General features: G+C 36.9%; 1 protein-coding gene across 1 annotated transcript; it reads left to right on the top strand.

Annotated features, from left to right (window-relative positions):
* The first annotated feature begins 30 nt into the window (after positions 1 to 30).
* Positions 31 to 22784, top strand: LOC139114256 (uncharacterized). Its single transcript, XM_070675841.1, has 13 exons — positions 31 to 101; positions 446 to 587; positions 1243 to 1353; positions 10762 to 10872; positions 15337 to 15579; positions 16413 to 16664; positions 16812 to 16930; positions 17405 to 17469; positions 18109 to 18263; positions 18950 to 19115; positions 19472 to 19524; positions 21528 to 21636; positions 21826 to 22784. Exons 2-13 carry the CDS (start codon positions 566 to 568, stop codon positions 22052 to 22054), a joined length of 1635 nt encoding a protein of 544 aa, XP_070531942.1. The 5' UTR covers positions 31 to 101; positions 446 to 565; the 3' UTR covers positions 22055 to 22784.
* Positions 22785 to 25102: the final 2318 nt, after the last annotated feature.

Raw genomic sequence — 25102 nt, 5'->3', positions numbered from 1 at the left:
CGAAGGAAGCACTCTGCGACAATAATGACAGAGCAACGGACTTGCAAGCTTGTGAATTGGACTTTTGTAACGACGTTTGGGAAACCGGTCCTTGGTCTGAGGTAGGATACAAATCGGAAATCACACTGGTAGTGGTAATAGTAGCTATTGCTAGCCAAAGCGACATTTTATACGCTTGTAATGTTAACCGTTTTTATGAGGCTTGCACAAGTCTTCCATAAGGTATTTTCAAGTCCCTGTGTTTAGGTAGGCGCACCACGGTGATGGAGAAACCGTGGTAAGCTCATTGTGCTGACGGCATAGCATGGAAAAATATTCGAATATGACTCGACCGTGTCATGTAAGAACACAGTTGTGAACAATAGCTTCGGTGGATACTCGACATGCGCCGTAAGCATTCTTGGGGAATTGGCAAATATTTCCGTTATTCTATATCTTTTCATAGTGCTCGAAAACGTGTGGAAGTGGATTTCAGATTCGTTTTGTGAACTGTCGACCTGAAAACAGCAGCGTGCCTGCAAAATGCGACGGGCATTCGAGGCCACACGAAAGTCAAGCATGCAACATGACTGCGTGTACGCAGCCAGGTAGGTTATGAGTACTCGTTCATTCTTGTTCGTGGCAACTAATTAGGGCAACATACATTCTGGGCTGACCACAAAAACATAAGAGACGAACATATTCGTTCGAGAGAAATTCATATATCCTCCAAAGTGTTGAACATTATAGCTCTCTGTCATTACAGGGTGGTCGAAACGTATTCATGTTATTTTCATATCTTTAGAAAAAAAGCCACATGTATCCAAACTTTGTATGCTTTTACGAGTATGGTAAAATGTTTTTTTTTTCAAATTGATTGGCTCGGAAAATGTTGAAATTAAAATAATAACGTTTTAACAGCAACGAAGAAGCGGATTGCCTTTTCCGGATCGACGAATAGAAAACCAAATCAGTCATGTTTGATGTAGAGCACAGAGGGGCGATCATGAGCAGACGGCAAAGCTTGGATCAGGAGTCCATTTGCGGTTTTTGTAGCTGTGTAAACATAGTGACTTTCAAAATAATATTTCAGTTTGCTTCGACACCTCTCTTTATAAACTGCTGTACTGAACCGTCCATTTTCCTACGACTTCTGCTATCTATATACCTAAAATGGGGCAATCAATTTGCCCCGTGTACCTACTTAAACTTTAATTTGTGTCTTTTGCTGTAACAGTTTCGGCGTTTTCTCCTTATTTTCAGCTTTGCCATGCGACAGTACTCCCTGCCAGAATGGCGGCACATGCGTAGATGAGGACGATAGCTATAGCTGCGTTTGCACTCTGGATTTCTACGGCTTAAACTGTGATCTGGGTAAGCAAACCTCAAATTAATTATTCAACCAACCAGTATAGGAAAGTTTGAGAGCTATATTCCACCACGCGGTGTCAATTATCATATGCAAAAAAAAAAAAGAAATAGACAATCTTTAAAGGGACGGGTGTATTACCCCTATTTGTAACAATCAACCCTATTTGTAACAAAATTTAATTTTCAAAAAAACTTTGCCATATATGTTGAAATATTAATAAAATATGCATATTTGTATGTTTGAGGGCAATTTTCTTTTTTTTTCCTTGTCAAAACTCATTTTTCCGAAACTGCTTTTGTTACAAATTGGGTTGATTGTTACAAATAGGGGTGACATGTATCACCCCTATTTGTAACAATCAACCCTATTTGTAACAAAATTTAATTTTCAAAAAAACTTTGCCATATATGTTGAAATATTAATAAAATATGCATATTTGTATGTTTGAGGGCAATTTTCTTTTTTTTTTCCTTGTCAAAACTCATTTTTCCGAAACTGCTTTTGTTACAAATTGGGTTGATTGTTACAAATAGGGGTGACATCTGTCAACCCTATTTGTAACAATCAACCCTATTTGTAACAAAACCTAAATTTCAAAGAAACTTGGCCGTATTTGATGAAATCTTGATGAAATATACATATTAGTATGTTCGGGGGCAATTTTCTTTGTTTTTCTTGTTGAAACTCATTTGTCCGAAAATGCTCGTGAGATTAAATTTCGTTGTGCAGGTTCCTAGGGATAAGAGCCCTACTCGTAAGATATAATCAAGTCGTGCAGATACATGCCAAAGGTTTGTTTCGGGGCAATTTTCACCATTTTCGGTCAAAAATGTTAAAAATCTTGTTTTCTGACCGAAATCATACTAAACCTATATGGGGTTAACTTTTGTTACAAATTGGGTTGATTGTTACAAATAGGGTTGACGTGTCAACCCTATTTGTAACAATCAACCCTATTTGTAACAAAGTTTAACCAATTTGTAACAAAACCATATTTTCAAAGAAACTTGGCCGTATTTGATGAAATCTTGATGACATATACATATTAGTATGTTTTGGGGCAATGTTCTTTGTTTCCCTTGTCGAAACTCATTTTTTCCAAAAATGCTCGTTAGATTAACTTTCGTTGTGCAGGTTGCCTAGTATAAGAGGCCTATTCGTAAGATATAGTCAAGTTGTGCAGATAGGTTTTTTTCGGGGCAATTTTCCCCAATTTCGGTCAAAAATGTTAAAAATCTTGTTTTCTGACAGAAATCATACTAAACCTATATTGGGTTAACTTTTGTTACAAATTGGGTTGATTGTTACAAATTGGGTTGACGTGTCAACCCTATTTGTAACAATCAACCCTATTTGTAACAAAATTTAACCAACTTGAAACAAAACCTAATTTTCTAAAAAACTTGGCCGTATTTGATCAAATCTTGATGAAATGTACATATTAGTATGTTTTGGGGCAATGTTCTTTGTTTTCCTTGTCGAAAGTCATTTTTTCCAAAAATGCTCGTTAGATTAACTTTCGTTGTGCAGGTTGCCTAGTATAAGAGGCCTATTCGTAAGATATAATCAAGTTGTGCAGATAGGTTTTTTCGGGGCAATTTTCCCCAATTTCGGTCAAAAATGTTAAAAATCTTGTTTTCTGACAGAAATCATACTAAACCTATATTTGGTTAACTTTTGTTACAAATTGGGTTGATTGTTACAAATAGGGTTGACGTGTCAAACCCTATTTGTAACAATCAACCCTATTTGTAACAATCAACCCTATTTGTAACAAAATTTATACCAACTTGAAAGAAAACCTAATTTTCTACAAAACTTGGCCGTATTTGATGAAATCTTGATGAAATATACATATTAGTATGTTTTAGGGCAATTTTTATTTTTTCCTTGTAGAAACTTATTTTTTCCGAAAATGCTTGTTAGATAAACTTTCGTTGTGCAGGTTGCCTAGTATAACAGGCCTACTCGTAACATATTATCGAGTTGTGCAGATACATGCCAAAGGTTTTTTCGGGGCAATTTTCCCCAATTTCGGTCGAAAATGTTAAAAATCTTGTTTTCTGACCGAAATCATACTAAACCTATATTGGGTTAACTTTTGTTACAAATTGGGTTGATTGTTACAAATAGGGTTGACGTGTCAACCCTATTTGTAACAATCAACCCTATTTGTAACAAAGTTTAACCAATTTGTAACAAAACCATATTTTCAAAGAAACTTGACCGTATTTGATTAAATCTTGATGAAATATACATATTTATATGTTTGGAGCAATTTTTATTTTTTTCCATGTCGAAACTCATTTTTTTCCGAAAATGCTCGTTAGATTAAATGTTGTTGTGCAGGTTCCTAGGGATAAGAGACCTACTCGTAAGATATCATCAAGTTGTGCAGATAGGTTATTTCGGGGCAATTTTCCCCAATTTCGGTCAAAAATGTTAAAAATCTTGTTTTCTTACAGAAATCATACTAAACCTATATTGGGTTAACTTTTGTTACAAATTGGGTTGATTGTTACAAATAGGGTTGACGTGTCAACCCTATTTGTAACAATCAACCCTATTTGTAACAATCAACCCTATTTGTAACAAAATTTAACCAACTTGAAACAAAACCTAATTTTCTAAAAAACTTGGCCGTATTTGATGAAATCTTGATGAAATGTACATATTAGTATGTTTTGGGGCAATGTTCTTTGTTTTCCTTGTCGAAAGTCATTTTTTCCAAAAATGCTCGTTAGATTAACTTTCGTTGTGCAGGTTGCCTAGTATAAGAGGCCTACTCGTAACATATAATCGAGTTGTGCAGATACATGCCAAAGGTTTTTTCGGGGCAATTTTCCCCAATTTCGGTCGAAAATGTTAAAAATCTTGTTTTCTGACCGAAATCATACTAAACCTATGTTGGGTTAACTTTTGTTACAAATAGGGTTGAATGTTACAAATAGGGTTGACGTGCAACCCTATTTGTAACAATCAACCCTATTTGTAAGAAACAACCCTATTTGTAACAAAATTTAATAATTTTGTAACAAAACCTAATTTTCAAAAAACTTGGCCGTATTTTATTAAATCTTGATGAAATATGCGTATTTAGGTCTATATTTTGGGGAAATATGTCGTTTTTGAAAAATATATGTTTTCTAAAATTGCGAGGTGGTTTGTTTTGAAATTTGGTATACAGGTTTCTGGAGATAATTCTTTCAAGACGTATTGAATTGTGCTGATCTATGCACGACTCTTTTTTGGCAATTTCGCCATTTTTGCTAAAAAAGCAGGTCAAAAATCTTCTTCTTAGAATCTACTCGTCCAATTGCTTTGACATTTTGTATGAAGGTTCCTTGTGGTGACGTTTTACCTAATTTTCAGATAATTCATCACAGATACGGCTTTGGCATTGTTTTGGATTCATTTGAACCCTCATGCCGCTGCTTTAATTTATACACTTGTTTTTATTGTAGGCTCTTGTTGGTTGTTTCGGCAAAAGGGTTTTAATTGCTTCCCACTTATCAAGTTCTTCCAAATATTTTGACGGGCTTTCTTTTTTATCCTTTGTTTTGATATGTGTTGAGCCTAAATGTTGTTGTGAAGATCAAGTCATTTTATGTTGTGAATGTTTGATTGTTTGTTTTTCTTTTTACTTTTTTGAGTATGGTTTCTGTTTGGTTTATGTTGCCGTGCATATTGTGTCTCTCAATTTGCTTGTGAAGAATTCTACTTTTTTTCTTGAAATCGATTGGGTATTGCATGTGGGCGAGTATCTAAGAATTTCGCCTTTGATGGGTCCCTTAAAGGTTGCTTTTGGGTGATCCTCTGAGCAGGCATTGGAACGTTCCGGTTGGTTTTGCATTTGTTTTAATATCAAGAATGATTTCTTAGTTTTGCTTTGAGCCCTGAAATATTTCAACGTCGGAATATGTTGTTTTTTTAGGTATTTCTCAACTGTAAATTTAAATGTTGAATGCATTTCCAGTGTCAGTAGTGTCATGAAGTCTACCACCATTTTAATATCCAAATTGAATATTCGTCAGTTTGTATAACCTGCTGTAGGGAGATTTTCACTGACAATTAACTGGGAGACAGAGACACAAGGGTAATTTCCCACTCGATGTTGCTGCCGAGCGCTGATGGATAAGTAACCCTATGACCTTTGATGAAGGGATGAGTCAAGTGCATGGCATATTTCGTATCATAAACCTCAAGAGGTAGACTATCATAAACGATGTTATTATCTGCATCGGCCGCACCACTTTTTAGATTCGGAGATTTTCGTTCTGAATACTCTTCAGAATCACGTTTCATCTCTACTTTTTATGTTCATAGGGATCACAATAACATTCAATAAAATTATGATTACTCACTTCCAGAAGTATCTGTCCCTCGAATTCTAAAACAATGCACTTGATTATATTTTTTGTGATATTCTAAACTACTCGGTTATTTGGGTGACCGATACTATAAGGTCAAATACCAGATCGAAGGTATCTGGAACATAAACGACTCCACTATCTAGCTTTGGACACCATATGTGTAGTGTCTCACCTATCTGTGCCTGGCTTGGATTATGAGTAACTACATGATGGGTCCTTTCTGCCTTAATTCCATGTGGTTTTCGGCTGCTGAAGCTTGATAAAATTATCGATTTTACGGCATTGCCATTGCTGTACGGCATTATTATTGAGGTAATATTGAGAAAAATACGACTGAAGGAGGAAAACATCGAACTCAAGGCCGACGTGATTGAAAGTTTTTTAAAATTTAAAGTTTGATGATGATTTAAGATACTATGAAGCATCCTATACAGAGGCCGACCAAAGTCTCGGTGGCCTGCAGATGGATAGGATAGGCAAAAGAAAAAGTTGTCGTGTTCCGATAACCCGACCTACCCTATTTTTTTTGCCTGCGACCCAAAACTTTTTAGCAACGTAAACACGGAAGTAACAAAAAGACAGAAACCCCCCCGTAAAATCACGTGTTCGTCACCTGATATTTGATTTTTGCTTGGGAAGTAGACGTCTTTTATGTATTTACTCCTTTAATATGTATGATACGCTTTTTCTGGAAATGTTGTGGTAAGTATTAGATCGCCCTGGACCCCTGAAAAGTGCATATTTAAAAGAAAATATAGGGGAAAAAAACCAGCCGACCTACCTGCCCTGTTTTGAAACCATGTTATTGGAAGAGCAAAATTTTTTTTTGGTTTTACGAATTACAAATAGCGTTAACTTTTGATACAAATAGGGTTAGTATGACTTCTGTCAGTAAAGAAGATTTGTTTTGCATTTTTGACCAAAATTAGTGACTGATGCCGCCCACCAAATTTTTGGCATGTATCTGAAAAACATGATTACCTGTTAGATGGAGGCCTTTATCCCTAAAAACCTGCGAGCCGAAAATTTTATCTAATGAGTAGTTAAATGAGTTTCGACATGAAAAAAAACAAAGAAAATTGCCCCCGAAAGTACTAATATGTATATTTCATCAAGATTTCATCAAATACGGCCGAGTCTTTTTGAAAATTAGCTTTTGTCACAAATTGGTTAAGTTTTGTTACAAATAGGGTTGATTGTTACAAATAGGGTTGATTGTTACAAATAGGGTTGACACGTCAACCCTATTTGTAACAATCAACCCAATTTGTAACAAAATTTAACCCAATATAGGTTTGTATGATTTCGGTCAGAAAACAAGATTTTTAACATTTTTGACCGAAATTGATGAAAATTGCCCTGAAACAAACTTTTGGCATGTATCTGCACGACTTGATTATATTTCATGAGTAGGCCTCTTATCCCTACCAACCTGCACAACGAAAGTTTATCCTAGCACTGCAAAGAAATTTACACGAGATTAAGAAAAAATGAGTTTCGACAAGGAAAAAACAAAGAAAATTGCCCCCGAAAGTACTAACATGTATATTTCATCAAGATTTCATCAAATACGGCCAAGTTTTTTTTGAAGATTAGCTTTTGTCACAAATTGGTTAAGTTTTGTTACAAATAGGGTTGATTGTTACAAATAGGGTTGATTGTTACAAATAGGGTTGACACGTCAACCCTATTTGTAACAATCAACCCAATTTGTAACAAAATTTAACCCAATATAGGTTTGCATGATTTCGGTCAGAAAACAAGATTTTTAACAATTTTGACCGAAATTGATGAAAATTGCCCCGAAACAAACTTTTGGCATGTATCTGCACGACTTGATTATATTTCGTGAGTAGGCCTCTTATCCCTAGCAACCTGCACAAAGAAATTTTATCTACTGAGTAGTTTAAGAAAAAATGAGTTTCGACAAGGAAAAACAAAGAAAATTGCCCCCGAACATACTAATATGTATATTTCATCAAGATTTCATCAAATACGGCCAAGTTTTTTTGAAAATTAGCTTTTCTCACAAATTGGTTAAATTTTGTTACAAATAGGGTTGATTGTTACAAATAGGGTTGATTGTTACAAATAGGGTTGACACGTCAACCCTATTTGTAACAATCAACCCAATTTGTAACAAACTTCAACCCCATATAGGTTTAGTATGATTTCGTTCAGAAAACAAGATTTTAAACATTTTTGACCGAAATTGGTGAAAATTGGCCCGAAACAAACTTCTGGCATATATCTGCACGACTTGATGATATCTTACGAGTAGGTCTCTTATCCCTAGGAACCTGCACAACAACATTTAATCTAACGAGCATTTTCGGAAAAAAATGAGTTTCGACATGGAAAAAAATAAAAATTGCCCCAAACATATAAATATGTATATTTCATCAAGATTTCATCAAATACGGTCAAGTTTCTTTGAAAATATGGTTTTGTTTCAAGTTGGTTAAACTTTGTTACAAATAGGGTTGATTGTTACAAATAGGGTTGACACGTCAACCCTATTTGTAACAATCAACCCAATTTGTAACAAAAGTTAACCCAATATAGGTTTAGTATGATTTCGGTCAGAAAACAAGATTTTTAACATTTTCGACCGAAATTGGGGAAAATTGCCCCGAAAAAACCTTTGGCATGTATCTGCACAACTCGATAATATGTTACGAGTAGGCCTGTTATACTAGGCAACCTGCACAACGAAAGTTTATCTAACGAGCATTTTCGGAAAAAATAAGTTTCTACAAGGAAAAAATAAAAATTGCCCTAAAACATACTAATATGTATATTTCATCAAGATTTCATCAAATACGGCCAAGTTTCTTTGAAAATATGGTTTTGTTACAAATTGGTTAAACTTTGTTACAAATAGGGTTGATTGTTACAAATAGGGTTGACACGTCAACCCTATTTGTAACAATCAACCCAATTTGTAACAAAAGTTAACCAAATATAGGTTTAGTATGATTTCTGTCAGAAAACAAGATTTTTAACATTTTTGACCGAAATTGGGGAAAATTGCCCCGAAAAAACCTATCTGCACAACTTGATTATATCTTACGAATAGGCCTCTTATACTAGGCAACCTGCACAACGAAAGTTAATCTAACGAGCATTTTCGGAAAAAATGAGTTTCGACAAGGAAAAAATAAAAATTGCCCCAAAACATACTAATATATACATTTCATCAAGATTTCATCAAATACGGCCAAGTTTTGTAGAAAATTAGGTTTTGTTTCAAGTTGGTTAAATTTTGTTACAAATAGGGTTGATTGTTACAAATAGGGTTGATTGTTACAAATAGGGTTGACGTGTCAACCCTATTTGTAACAATCAACCCAATTTGTAACAAAAGTTAACCCCATATAGGTTTAGTATGATTTCGGTCAGAAAACAAGATTTTTAACATTTTTGACCGAAAATGGTGAAAATTGCCCCGAAACAAACCTTTGGCATGTATCTGCACAACTTGATTATATCTTACGAGTAGGCCTCTTATACTAGGCAACCTACACAACGAAAGTTAATCTAACGAGCATTTTCGGAAAAAATGAGTTTCGACAAGGAAAAAATAAAATTTGCCCCAAAACATACTAATATGTATATGTCATCAAGATTTCATCAAATACGGCCAAGTTTCTTTGAAAATATGGTTTTGTTACAAATTGGTTAAACTTTGTTACAAATAGGGTTGATTGTTACAAATAGGGTTGACACGTCAACCCTATTTGTAACAATCAACCCAATTTGTAACAAAAGTTAACCCCATATAGGTTTAGTATGATTTCGGTCAGAAAACAAGATTTTTAACATTTTTGACCGAAAATGGTGAAAATTGCCCCGAAACAAACCTTTGGCATGTATCTGCACGACTTGATTATATCTTACGAGTAGGGCTCTTGCACAACGAAATTTAATCTCACGAGCATTTTCGGACAAATGAGTTTCAACAAGGAAAACAAAGAAAATTGCCCCCGAACATACTAATATATATATTTCATCAAGATTTCATCAAATACGGCCAAGTTTCTTTGAAATTTAGGTTTTGTTACAAATAGGGTTGATTGTTACAAATAGGGTTGACACATGTCACCCCTATTTGTAACAATCAACCCAATTTGTAACAAAAGCAGTTTCGGAAAAATGAGTTTTGACAAGGAAAAAAAAAGAAAATTCCCCTCAAACATACAAATATGCATATTTTATTAATATTTCAACATATACGGCAAAGTTTTTTTGAAAATTAAATTTTGTTACAAATAGGGTTGATTGTTACAAATAGGGGGTAATACAGACGGGTCGTCGGAACTCTGCGCACGTGGCTGTGTGATTTTCTTGTCTACAAACCATGCATTTAATGAGCGACATGTAGATGCATGTCAGCATAGCTGCAACATTTAAATATCACGATGTTCATTGTGGCAAATATGTTTTAACTTTCATCAATCGCCAATGTACCTTGGATACAGTGTTTACATTGGTCGTGTGGTTCCCGTACGACCTTTGAGCGCCGGCGCAGTACCGACGACCCCTTCTCTTTAAGGAACGCTATTTCTGTACGCACCTTGTTCTTTTAACAGCTAATACCACAATTATGATGTAGTGCACGGAACCTGTCCATACGTATGGTGTGGATAATCTCGTACACAAGTTGTGTAAGAATAAATCAACGATACCCGTTTGCAGAAATGATATTTGTGTCAGGAACTTGACTATATAATATGACTCACAGATATATGATATGTGACATGGCTTGCTTAACCCTTTCGAAACACATGACATAACTTCTGGGACCTGACCTGGTGTTATTATTAGAGGCAATGGGACCTTTCTTTATGGATGTAACGATACCTTGTGTTGATGTGAGATTAGTTTGTTGACCTTTGTATAATTATTGAACAGCATTTGTCCAAAAAAGGGAAGGTAAATTATATCCAACGAACAAAGCATTTAGAAGGATTAATTAATGATTTTCGAGGCAAAAACTGTCTTCAATATGTACTACCCTGTATCGTTTCTGTGCAGACCGTGATTGCAGTGTAAACCCTTGCCAGAACGGCGGTGTGTGTCGAGTCGTCGATGCCTCTATTCAGTGTGAATGTACCTCCGGCTGGTCAGGTCTTATGTGTCAACAAGGTAAGTGACGTCATGCGTTATTTCAAACATAGAGGGCAGCGGAGCCTCCACTTTCTATGTTTTAATTCTTTTGCCGAAAAGGCAACCACCCAAGATTAAAATTCAAAGCCTAGACAACTTTTGATGAAGGCGTTTGAAGTAAGGCCCAGAAGACAAGCGCATCTGCCGTATGCAAAAATTCAAAGTCAACTCGAACGTTTTGAGACAGCTGTTCGAGGGTATAATTTAATCAAGTGTCTGAAAAACGAGACATGTTTCCACGGGTTTAATGCAATGTTACTTGACAGCATGCCTTGACATTCCAACAACCAGAAATTCATTTGGTTCACTGATTGCCCCACTGACCGTGACTCTTCGTATCCTGTGTGTAATCCATGCATTGCGTCCATCTACAGTAATTCATTAAACAGAATTTGTCTATTTTATTTTTGAAACGATTATCTTGCTTCGAGTCAAATTCCATCTTGCCATTCAGAATTAAAGCTGCCAACTATCACATAACCCTAGGTGATACGAGAAAACGATATACATTTGTGACATGAACGGATACACATATACACATTTCTACATCATAGATATATAGATATTTAGATAGATAGATAGATAGATAGATAGATAGATAGATAGATAGATAGATAGATACACTGTAAAAATAGCGGACGCTAGACGCGTCTTTACGCGTTCAAAATGTACATGTCGGTGTTCAAATTTGAACGGTTAGTGTTCATATTGTTAACACTAGTGTTCATATTATCAACAATGATGTTCTAAACCTGAACACGTAGTGTTAACAACCATCTCCTTCAAGTGTTCAAAAACTCAGCATCACAGAAATTTTGCAATACTGTGAAACAATTACCAATCTTTTGGGTTTTTTACTTTACAATGGCTATATTAAATTTACTACTGCCTCGCTGTCCGGCAAACGTACACGGATTTTGGTGTAACGAATTTCCACTAAATGAAAAAATATTTCCGGTCTAAAATTGCTGAAAGCATGTTTTTTCTAAAAAAGAAAGTATACAAAATAATTGTATACGTTTATTACGTGTTGAAATTTTGAAAATTTGAAAAGAAAATCAGAAAAACCATCATGAACGTTTTAATTTTAACATCGCGTGCAAGAGGCGTTCTATTTCTAAACACTTGGTGTTCAAGTTTGGTGCTTTTTCCTATCCCATGATGCATCAAAACGGAAGTTGCGACATTTTCTTGTAAGCGCACCCTGAAGTCGTGATCGTGCTGAAGCAAGACCAGAAAGGGTAAGTTTTCTCTCTCCAAAATAGTTAAAGGTATTAGATTTGAAGCATCTGTATTAATATCCTTCGAAATTAATCGTATTGTACTTTGAAATGGCTTAACTACGTGAAGAAACCTTTTTTCTTTTAGTGGCTGGTATACCAACAACAAGCTGTGAATACGCAGTGGTACTTTGGCCATGGCCTATCGATCGATCTCACTCGGGTCAAGGGTCATTGCAACACAACTGTAGCGATAACCCTTGACCTGAGCGCGATCGATACGCCTTGCATAGTACCGCTGCGTAATCACAGCTGACACATGTCTTTTAGTAGAGACAATCGCATGTAAAAAATCAATTAAACATTGTAGAGTATACAATGTATTGTTTCAGCATAGGAGAGATTGGCTTTTTTATTTTAATCAGTTGATGACAAGAAGAAGCCAATATTTTGTAACAGTATTGAAAAGAGGCACTGTATATGAAAGTATCCCCTTTTCCTTAACCTAATCAGCTCCTTGTCTTTCATTTAAAATCTCATCTCGCCATATTACCTATTGTTGCATTTTTTCAGGATGTAAAAAGTTGGATATAACTGAAAATCGAAGAGTTGTTACAGAGGCTGGTGGTACAGATAATGAAGAAGATGAATGTACAGGTAGCTGTCTGGAAACAAGCTTGAGAACCTCAGTTCATCTCTAATGTAGATTTAAACTTCCGAGGGTCAGTAACTGAATTTTGATAAGTTTCTGAATTTTTTTCTGAATTAATCTAAGCTCTGGTAGCATGCTATGATCAACTAAATGTTGCCGGAGGATAAGCTTTCACAGACGTGTAGTCTCCTTTATCAGATGCCAGGGTGGAATGAAAAATAATAGCTGAAAGCGACAGAAAATTCAGAGTAATAAAATGTCCACTCTGACAGGATTACTGAATTTTCTGAAATTTTCACTCTGAATTTTCTGTCACTTTCTGCTTCAATTTTTCATTCCCCTTGCATCTGATAAAGGAGACTTCACGTCTTTGGAAGCTTATGCCCTTTTAACATTTAGTTGATCATAGCATGCTACCAAACCTAAGAGAATTTTGTATTGTAGCTCAACACGTCTCTTGTTCCTAGCAACTGGTTTTTAGCTTTGCCGTCAGCTAAATAGGTGGATGTGTAGCATTGCCCTCAAATTTGTACATCCCAAAGTTTTTCTTCAAAACAGGCCGTACGAGGATTACAGGTCCCCAGGGATTACCCTAATCACATATGTTCAAATTATGATAAACTATGCAAATTTATATTTTTGATGCTAATTTTGCTATTTTTGGCAAAAATCTTCTTCTCTTTTACCGACGTCTTCAATATTTGGTAAACATGTCCCTAAGAATGACCCTAGTCAAATTTTGCTAGTTGTGATGAAATATTCAAATTTTTATATTTCATGGCAATTTTCGTCATTTTTGGTCTAAGAATCTTTAAAAATCTTCTTCAAAACTACTAATTGAACAGCTTTGATATTTGAGACATAGATCTCTACTGATAGCCTTTTTAAGATTGTTCAAATTATGCAGAAATTTGGAACTTTGTATTTTTGAGAAATTAAAGAGATTTCAGACATTCAAGATATGAGGGATTACAAGGATGTGATATATATACGTTATGATGAAATCTACATTTTTTTATTTTAAGGGTGAATTTTACAATTTTTTGTAAAAACATTTGTATAAAAATTAATAGCAAGGTACACCAGAATTTGAAAGGTCTTTACGAATATGTTTTTAATTTCTGAGAAGTAGAGTTTTGAAATGTCACCGATTTATTTCATTGTTTATTTAAAGATATTACGAACAAACAAACCTTTTAGTTTATGAAGGACTTTGTTGGACAAGGAAAAAGGTTTTACCCTGCCAAGGACCAATTTTCCCCACTTTCTGCATGTTGTGCCTTACAGTGACACTTTGACAACTTGACATGTTGTGTTTACTTTAATGTGGACAACTATATACCATGTGCAACAGAGAAGCCTTGACTAACTTTTTTTCTTCAAAATTTACAATTGTCTATACAAGAGGAAATGTCCTTAAGAAACCATCTTACAACAATGAAGTATGCATTCCATACATATATGTGTTTTCAACACAATAAGTAAGCCAAAATTTGAGCTTTTTCAGATGATTTTTTGTACATTTTAAAGACGTATGAACCTAAAACCGTAATCCACAATATTTAAGTAAAACCTGTTTTGTCATTACTTTGTTCATATTTTTAAAACGATCTACAGCGTTCATGGGGATTGTTATTGCTTATGGTTTTGATAGGAGGGTGTTAACACCGTTGGTAGTTTCCTATGACAAACTTTACATACAAATTGGCAATGTTTATTGTGTTTATTTGCCCACTTTACAGTAAATTATTGTATTTACTCTAGAAATGTTTTGTGTATTTTTAGAATAAAATAATTTTACTGTATATCAGTGGTCTGTAATGTTATTTCAAGGCTTGAACACCCCCTGAACGCCCAAAATTAAAGGTGTTCAACAAGCGCGCATTATGTGTTCTAGCCTTTAACACACTTATCGTTGAACGGCGTCCATGCGTTCAAAAAGTGTTACAGCCCTTTGAACGCGTAAATGCGTTCAATTTTTTGAACACATTTCATGTGCAACGTGTGTTCAGATATGGAACACCATGTGTTCAATATAATGTCTGATGAACACGTAGCGTTCAAAATATGCACACGTGTGTTAAAAATTGAACGTTGGTTGAACACGTAGTGTTAAATTTCTGAACGTCTAGACGCGTTCAAAAAGTGTTACAAAAAGGCGTTTAATTGGTGTTCTATCCTTTAACACTTAACTTTACAGTGTAGATAGATAGATATACACACATACATACATACATACATACATACATACATATACATACATACATACATACATACATACATACATACATACATACATACATACATACATACATACATACATACATACATACATACATACATACATACATACATACATACATACATACATACATACATACATACATACATACATACATACATACAAATACATAGTACGAGTATTCGGCGGCATAGCCTTTTACTACTTTCAGAAATTCTTACCAGAATATTATGAGGCAAACTATTCACCGTCTATACAGACTGGAATTGTCCAAAAAGGTAAGCTACTAAATGTAAAAATTATTTGTTTTACCGCTTTATGTTTTGCAGATGTTGAGAATCCAGTCTTGCATGTATGTCCATCCGACATCACACTGAACGCAGCGACTGGAAGAGCCACGGCTACTGCAAACTGGAACGCCCCATTTGCCTCAGACAATTCGGGGAAAGTGAAGGTGACATCTTCCTACCGATCGGGGGCGCCCTTCACTATAGGCGAGACAGAAGTGGTGTACACAGCGACTGACCCCGCAGGAAATACGGGCAACTGTTCTTTCACAGTTGTTGTTCGAGGTACGTAGCCGCGGTCCTTGATTGCTCGTGTGTCCATCGCCTATCTCTCAAAACCAAACACCACAGACCCCTGATCTTGCTAACCGCTCTCAAAATGTCATTTGATGGAATACTCTGTGCTATGATGTTTACCTTGAACAACATAAGCGAGTGCACAGTGTTGTGTTGAAGTATTGTGGAAATATCTGACAAAGACCTCTCCTGTGCTATACTGATTGCTCATTCCCTCAGCCAATGGCATCAAAGATGATCAGCTCTGGCATTGAATTAGCCAATGCAAAGCTTGATTATGGTTGCGAGGTGAATGTATCTTAGTGCCAAGTGCACAATGGAGATCGAAAACTAACGACAGATGCGATACGTACGTCACAATTAATGTATTAAGTTTTTGGAAAAGATGGCACGATAAATCTGCAGCTTTTACTGCCTGAGCCAAACGAATCTTTTATGGAAGGTAGGCCAATACTGGAAGTTGTGTGTGCAGTTTCTCATAAAATGCCCTCCATTATAGAAATTGCCAAAGGAGCATAGTGGAAAACATTAGTGATGAAGTCGAATTAACCTGGCGACCACAGCAAAAGTCTCTTGGAAATCTCGTTTCGCTGTCTTCTTTCTCCTCTATTCACATCACCAATTCTTCAAAATTTGTAGCATTTCTGCAGTGTTTTTCTTGTCATCGTTCTGCGTAAATCTTGTGGCCGATAGCTTTCATTCCACCTGTAATCCAATTTTCTTCGTTCGTTTTACGATGAAACGCTGTTGATCTGCCAGAAATTGTGATCAATGATCAAATGCTCAGAGTTTAAAATAAGTTCGTTGTTTCTTTGACCTAGACGTTGAGAAACCCGTTTTTGCTTACTGTCCTGATGACATAGTGCGAGGAATCGTTACTCCTGACGGGGAAGTTCGCGCGCAGTGGACACGTCCTACAGCGACGGACAACTCGGGAAAAGTCGGTTTATCCTGGTCCAGTGAGCCCCTTGATTTCTTTCCGGTGGGGGTGCATCGAGTGATTTACACAGCTACCGATCCATCTGGAAACAAACAGTTCTGCTCATTTGACATCTCAGTGGAACCATTAAGGGGTATGATTATTTGATATCATCTAGCCTACTTGTGTTTTGCTCTTTCTTCAACGTTGACGGAATTTTAATGTATTTATTTTATCGAGTGAAAAATATACAGTAAACAAGTGCCATACAGGTAACAAATTTACGGTCTTTGAGTCGCAGATTTCACAGAAGATCAGTTACTGAGGTTTGAAATCACGTTAGATGTGGAATTCACCGTCGCATTGACAGACCGATCGTCACGAGAATTTGCAACCGTTGCCGCTGCAGTTGAAGACGCGGTAAGTTAAACCTTTGACCTGTCACATCATTTTACTGTCTTTGCGTACAAGACCGGCTCGGGGATAGAGTACTAGTACCAGATACATAGCGCTCCATAACGTATTCATGTCTGACCATTTTCGGCAGGCGGAGCTTCAAATATTCAACCAGGAATTTTGCTAAAGACAATAACAAAACGAAACGAAAAACATATTAGCTGTGGTTGTATAGTAATCATCACCACCACCACTATCATCATCATCATCATCATCATCATCATCATCATCATCATCATCATCATCATGGTCATAGTCATGCTCGTGGTCGTGATCATCATAACCACCGTATCGCTAATGATCATAATGATAGTAAGAATAATAGACATCATCATCATCATCATCATCATCATGATCTAATCAGGCGCATAAACTCCACACTGACAATTGAACGTATTATAATGTTTAGTTTTCTGGTACGCAACATGGCCCTTGCAGGTTGCTGTCTTAATACGCCGTGGAAATATCGAAGGCTTTCACATGGTCGTTGTCACAGCTTTTAGGTGAGTACCGATTCATTTACACCGCCAAGTTGTTTTCGAGTTCAGAGTCCTTTGAAAACACAAACTTTTTTAACACGATGTTCATCAAAGCTGGCCACTAGATGTTAAATATATCCACACAGGAAACTCTCAACACGATGGCATGCGCCCCCATCATGCGTACCTTTGCTCCCTTCTTAGACACACTGAGGACAAATATCAGATAAACACTGCACGGGTTCTCTATACCTTGCTAGATATTGGACGATATGTTGATTTACTGAAGGTAATCGCAAACCAGACGTTCAACCGAAAACAGCTGTCCCGTTTACTCAAAGGGGTCTTAATGTTGCATTGAATTTCTTCAGAACAAAACTTTGAGTGCGTTTTAAAGTTATTCATTTATAATGTTTTCCGTACTACGCTGTGTGCAGTCATACAGCAGAAAATTGAAATGTCACATGAACTTCACACGTTACTTAAAGTAAAGAGTAGCTGGATTCATTCAGTGAAAAGAGAAGATATTTTATGTTTCTATGCTGCTGCTAAACTAAAAAGAGTCAACACTTCGTGAAAACATAGCTTTGCTTGGACAGTTACATTGGTAATTGATGTTATATTACATAAAGTAAGCCTTATGTTTTTTGTTCAAACGTACAGACGCGGAAGCGTAGTGGCTGACGTAGTCCTCGTATTTGAGGAGCCAGCCAATGACGTTATTCGTTACAAATCTTTAGAAGCAGTTTACTCAGACGTGAATTCTGGTAGGATCGGCGATTATGCAGCGAAACAGTTGAGTGCAGTCTCACCAACAGGTACGGGCACAAACTACATACATGTAAATCATCTCTGCAGTTCTGTAATTGTGAGCTATTAAACTGACAAAGAGAAAGACTTAAACTTTTGCTCGAACTTTCCTAAATGGAACTTTCAACCATTCTCTTACCAAATCAACAATACAAATAAAAAGGGGGAGGGGTCTTCGTGCAAAATTTGGAACTAGCGAAACAAATAACCCAACATTTGCGATATTTGAAATTCAAAATGGCCGCCATTCCCGTGTTAACTCTATGGAAAAAAGTAAATTTTGGATTTTCGAAAAAATAAGACGGTGTGCAAGTTTTTCTTTCTTCAAGAGCTTTAAAATGAGCCCATACAAGTGGTAGATCAGAAAAGAATTGTAGAAATTTGAGTCCGAATATGTGTTCCCGAGGCTCGTTTTACCTTAAATAGAAACATGAAGTGAGTCAGACACAAGTCTCGAATACGCGATAATTATCACGGCCAATTATCAAATGCCAACGCCATGGCAATTGCATGTAGCATGCCAGAAGTCAGCATTTAATACTGACCTGTCGACATAGCAGACGCCGGATACATTATCTAAATTGCATACAAAAGTATGACTGAGCCACTGAAAGTGAAAGGTTTGAACTTAATTGGTTTAAGCATGGAACCCTGTCCACAATGGCTTTAAACAAGTACGTCTGAAACATTGCAGGTGAAAGGATTGAAGTTAATTGGTGCAATATAGAACCCTGTCCAGATCACATGAATTGTACCTTACTGCCAGATAAGTGCGTGGCGCACTGCGCAAACAACGAACACTATTGTCAGAACGGCGGCAGGTGTGAAGTTAGCGTTCCTGATGACCTCATAAGATGCATGTAAGTTCCAGTTATTGCGTAGTTTGGGCTTGTCAAGTGGTCATTGCAACGTTTGATTGAGTGAGGACCTTAACTGCTTTTTTCTGCAGTCTTTCAAGAGGAATCAATGACAGACACAGTAAGACATTGCGAGGAGGAAGAAGCAATATTGGAAAAAAGGAATATTAATATTGTAGAAACTGTCAAGTCTCACATGCATGTGTCATTATAGGAAGGACTGGCCAAGTAAGTCTGTTCACATACAGCACAGGCCATAAAGCTTGCATAGAAATCTCTCCCTTCCCAATAAGGTCAAGCATCTTGACTGAAATCAGTTTTTCATCAACATAATACATGTTTTCATGTCTTTTACCCAGCTGTACTTCAAATTACTACGGCATCAGGTGCGAAATTCCGGACATAGTGAACGGTGAGTGGCAATGTTTTTTGAAATGAAGTTTCTTCAATAATTTCAATCAACCACCATCTTTCAAAATATCCTGCCTGTAATGAAGTTGCTTCAAATACTAGTATGCCAATCTCAAACAAATGATATTCTACCGGCTATGGCGTAGTTTACGCATTCTTCATGCTTTTATATGCGAAATACTGAAAGTAAATTGACTGATTGTAAGTAAGTTAAGTCACTTAAGTTTTGTGTCACTTGTTATCAGTCACCGTTAAAAATACTGAGATCGTAAAATCTCCGGATGGTACTTGAGCTGCAAAGTCAGCTTTCACACATTTTTATTAGCTTGGTTGCGTGAGTGGTTTGTTTTCAAAGAGACCAATAACGTGGTTGCACTTTCTTTCGCCCTCAGTCATGATGGCTTTCAATTTTATTTCCGTTTGAAAGAGAATTACCATCGTGCTCTGATCAGACGATCTTTTTCCCGCTCAAAATATTGCCTTGAGGTGACCTTTCACTTCTCACTATACAAAGTAGGCAGCTTCGACAGCATGCACAGGAAAATGTAAATACTAGCTTTATGTCCCTCTTGTACCTTCAAAGCACTCCTGTATTCTGTGTTATTATTCACAGGAAAATGTAAATATGACCTAGGATGAGCCCTATCGATCAATAAAGTCATATGTCGTTGATAAATTATCACCAACCAATACATATACTTCTTTAGAAGTGACTTCAGTATTATTAATGTTAATAATTTTCAAATCGATTCGTGGAACTATTCGCTCTTTTAGAGAACTTGTAAAATGGAAAATCCGTCGTCTTGTCAGTGAAGAGATCGGAATGGCTACAACATGCCATTATCGAAGCAGTATGAATGGACTTATTTTTTCGCCAGAAAAGAATGTTCGCTCTCAATAAGACCAAAATGCCAATTAACCATTTAAAAGTGGTATGAGCCTACTGTCGATTTTCCTTTCTGAAACTGCAAATAAATTTAATGGGTTTGTGTGACGGATTGTTAAAGCCATGATTGTTGGCAACATCGACTATTCAAAACAATTTAAACATCAATGGCTCTGGATGTCAGTTTTTACCAGCCCGATCAACAAAAGACGAACAAATATTTCTTAGAGTAGAAGAGGCCCGTAAGAGCAAAACGTCTTCTTATAACATGAACATACATGCAAACATAGTTGTATAGCTCCGGCGAATCGCTGGCAGAAACATCTCTTAAAAAGTATTCCGCAAAAAGTTCGGTCTTTTGAACATACATTGAATGGAAAACAGAGGCTATACCTGGCCGAATTTATGATTGCTTCATACTACTTCAGTCGAAAGGGTAAACTCACTATCAGAAAGCGCACTGAACGTAATTGTAATAAAAACGCAGTAATAAAACATGACCCGATACAAATAACCGTAACTCAACGTGCAGTAAAGTCGAGCCATAAAGTGTATAAGAGACACTTGAAGTTCAAAATGGCCATCTTCCTGTGTTAAATCTACGGGGGAAATTGAATTACTTCGATTTTCACAAAAATAACCATAGGTCCCAAGAAATGGAAGACCAAAACGTATCCACAAAGTTCTCGAGTCCGAATGTATGTTCCCGGAGGCGCCTTCTATACCTAGGAATGTTATTGCAAATTAACTGACTATCAGTACAAAGCATCAATGGATGTGCCTTGTGTCTGTCGTGTATTTGTGCCATAGAAAGCTGAGCTTAGTCGATAAGGACGTAAAAATTACATTTTTTGAGGGTTAACGATTTCATGAAAAACCTACCGACTCGGATCGTGCGAAAGTGGTTTATGATGAAAATAGCTGGCTTTGTAATCACAACTTTCAATATCATGAAACTTAAAGTCTTGCTGGAATGCTCACTATACCATGGGTGTTTTGGTGATTGTAATTGTTTTCACGATGTTTTTATCGAAAGACAAGTTGTATGAATGAAAACAGCGTTATTTTCCTTTTCTATCATAACTGAAAAATCTTAGCACTTCTCTTATTCTAATAAGATGCGGAAGCAGTAACCATCATGGCGGCGTTGGTTTGGGTTGGACTTCTCGGCAGTGTGGTCATCCTGTTCAGTATTACCAGGCTGCGTAGATGCTGTTGCAGAGACAGGTGATTGTTCTATTTTCCAGAATCTTCCGATAGTATCATTCTTACTCCCTGTTGTAGCATGGTTAGTCGTAGTTATGTCCATAGGATCCTTCCTGTAGAATATATATTTACTATTCGCAAGATTGTAAATCTCAGTCTCGAACTGAAATTCTTAGGGTCTTTTTCATTTCTGTTTTCTCTTCGACGTAGGTTCCAAAGACCGAACTTTTTGCGGAAAGACTTTTTCAGGGACGTCTCTGCCCGCGATTCACCGGAAGATGAGGAAATTGTGAAGGCGGAGAAGTTGCCACCTGAAAATGGCGTCACTGAAGATGTTGAAACGATGCCGAGTCAATCGAACTTTTCACTAGCTCACACAGATGCAACGGAAAACGTGCAATATAGAGTCGACCTTACAGAAGCAGAGGACTACCTCTGATGTTATTACAGGTGGACGAGACTCGGCTGACATCATGCCCGGCGAAGACACCTCTCCATTTCTGAAATGCGGAAACTGATTAACCCTCTTTAACGAGAAATAAACAGGGGAAGGTACTTCGACTCCTACAAGTGAAGTCGAGATATACCACCAAAGTTTGCCAAAATACTAACTCAATTTTGCATCTATTCCGGTGAAAACAGGAACATACTTTAATTTTTTTCTGTCAAATATGATGGTTGATATAAACAAACTATTTATTACGGAAAACCGACGTTTTTCTCAAACAACTGTACACCGTCGTCGAACACTGAAGTGTGTTGAAACATACACGTATGCACGTCCCCTCCTTAAGACAAAGCTGATATTTTCCTTTAAGGCCCGTTAAATAAAACAAATATCGTGTCATTTAAATTGGTAGATTTTCTTTTCGTCAAAGGAGTAGAATGTCACCAAGTTTCGGTAAGAAAGGGAACGGGAAACGAAAACACAACGCAGATGACCTCGTTCGAAATTTTGTAATTTTCGCTGACACATTGCATGGATCCCTTTGATAGACGTAAGCAACAGCGCGCATGCAACACAATATAAGACTTGTCATGGCGATCAAACGGAAAATAGTTTTTGGCGGGAAGGATTTCGGAGTTTTACGGGATGCAATGATATGAGAGAGAGAGAGAGAGAGAGAGAGAGAGAGAGAGAGAGAGAGAGAGAGAGAGAGAGAGAGAGAGTACATAATACATAATTCGTGTTCATCAGTATTCAGAGATTCAGTTTAAAATTCAACTTCATTTATCACGTGATTGCATCACACCAGACACGATATGGCTCCAAGAAATGTATTAAAATATCTTTTGGACCTGAAAAATCTGATGTTTAAGGGAGTCCAATTTACTTGAAAGTAATTGTATACAATAACGTTATGTTTATATGTAAGTCAAATTTATTACTAATGGGGAAAATAAACGGACTTTTGTCCATTTATTGTTCATGTCGAAGTTTCGAAGTATTTCTTGGGGACTTTCTTGTCTTATTGGGTTTCATGGGCCAGCCAGTCTTGGAGTGGTTTGTCGATTTTCAAGTATCCGAGCACTAAGCATTGAAATGCATAGAAAAAGGCAAACACCAAACAGCATCGCTAAAACGTTCCACTCGATGTCGTAGACAGTGGCCTTCCGTTTCACTGTCGAAGGTTAGTATATTGCATGGTGTCACATTTTCTTCAATACTCTGAGAGATCAACACATTAGTCCATCAAGCAATGATTTCAGGGAGAGTACAGCGGTTTGTGGAAAATTGATCCAGTGTTGCAAGGAAAGGCTACTGGCTGCCAGATCATTTTTCCCACTATTTTTGTTTGTATGTGAATCACAACTTCTTGTTCTTCTCCCCAAAGAGCCTTGTGAAACTTACTAATCAGCTTGTCAACACAGCATCTATATTATGTGTAAAATGCACTGTTACGGTATTTTTACCTTTGAATTCTAGTCCTGCCAAGGGTTCACTTGTCATATAACAGTCTGCAATCGTGTAGGTTGAGTTCACAAGCTCAATACCGTGTATCTCAATATGCTTCGGGGAGTAGAACAAGAACTGGCCATTGTCATACAAAACAAAAATAGCGAAAAAATTCTCAAAAGTTACAGCAACTGGTCCTTAAGTAAAGAAAGAGGAGACCGTAGGTAGTAAGTGCATGTTCCATAAGGAATATCAATGCTAGGAAACCAAAAGTGCATCACACTATATCCGTAGTTACATTACTGTGTGCGTACCTGTAAGCCTGATAAAGAAGAATTCAAATGGAAGTTTACACAGCGAAGGAACGCAAACGGTGAGTACATAAAAAGGGCGAGAACAACCTGCTCAGTTCCTGTTTACGGAGACAGACAAGCCTGAAGTGGATAGCGGCTTATTCTATATGTATAAGTCAATAGAACGTAACTCCGTGCTAAACAAACAACAACAGGTGAAATGAACAAATAGGTCACGTCAGCGGAAGAATGCCTCAGTATGAACACTGTTGGTATGGTTACGGGCAATAACAAAGCAGTTAGTCTGTATTACCAAATTACCTGCCGAGGAATAAATCAGTGAGTCTACCTCTCAACCAACAAATGTGCGCGCTACTCCAGATTTTATTATCAGCCATGGAAGCAAATCGTGTAACATAACATGAATAAAAGTTCAAGAAAATCATTTTCACAGTATTTATCAAAATGGAGTTAGTTGAATTAAAGTTTTAACATAAATTTCGATTACCAACTGTCTTATGTCTGTCGCTGCTCATTTAAAATGAGCAGCGACAGAAAACGCCGCCTCACCATATACACAACCCATGCTATGACGTCACCCTACTAAAAAGGTGTTCGAACTGGACAGGACTGCTAGTTAAATCAGTGCACCCGTTGACAGGCTAGTCCTCAACGAAATGTTGGAACCATAAATGTAACGTTAAAGTCATTGGCATTTTGTCTTGATGTCCATCACCATTGGAAATAAGTCGACAAGCAGAGACCAAACACTGGAATACTTGCTCTCAGACTCCCGCCTTTAAAGTGCACCGATGGCAATCCGAAGATTTCTTCGTTTAATCATAGTGATATTAAAGAAAACCGTCGTATCAAACAGGGGAAGTGAGGATGACTTTTTCATCTGATTATGGCTATGTGTAAACCTGAAGATTCGAGTGTTTGATAATAAGTGGAAGAACTTTCTTTCACAGACGTCTGGTGTTCATCATAGACATAGCGCAGTTGTTTCTTTCCTAGAGAATGGTATCATTCGAAAAGTGTACACTCGCTGGACCTGATATTCATATCGATAATTTGTTTGGCGGAATATCCGCAAAAACCACAAGAAAGTAAGCCTTGATAACTGAAATTTCATATTGTGGCGCCATATGACGCCAAGATAGTACCGGCTTAAACTATCAATACAGAGCCTGTTCTATTTGGATGATATCTTCTGAAATGTTTCTGACTACCTAAGGGAGCCTTCAGCAATTACAGGTCGGGTGGGCCAGGGGAATGGGGAGAGTCACACTTTAGA

This window comes from Ptychodera flava, chromosome 16 (genome assembly GCF_041260155.1).
Source record: "Ptychodera flava strain L36383 chromosome 16, AS_Pfla_20210202, whole genome shotgun sequence".
Lineage (NCBI taxonomy): Eukaryota > Metazoa > Hemichordata > Enteropneusta > Ptychoderidae > Ptychodera > Ptychodera flava.
This window is presented reverse-complemented; position numbering and strand designations above follow the sequence as displayed.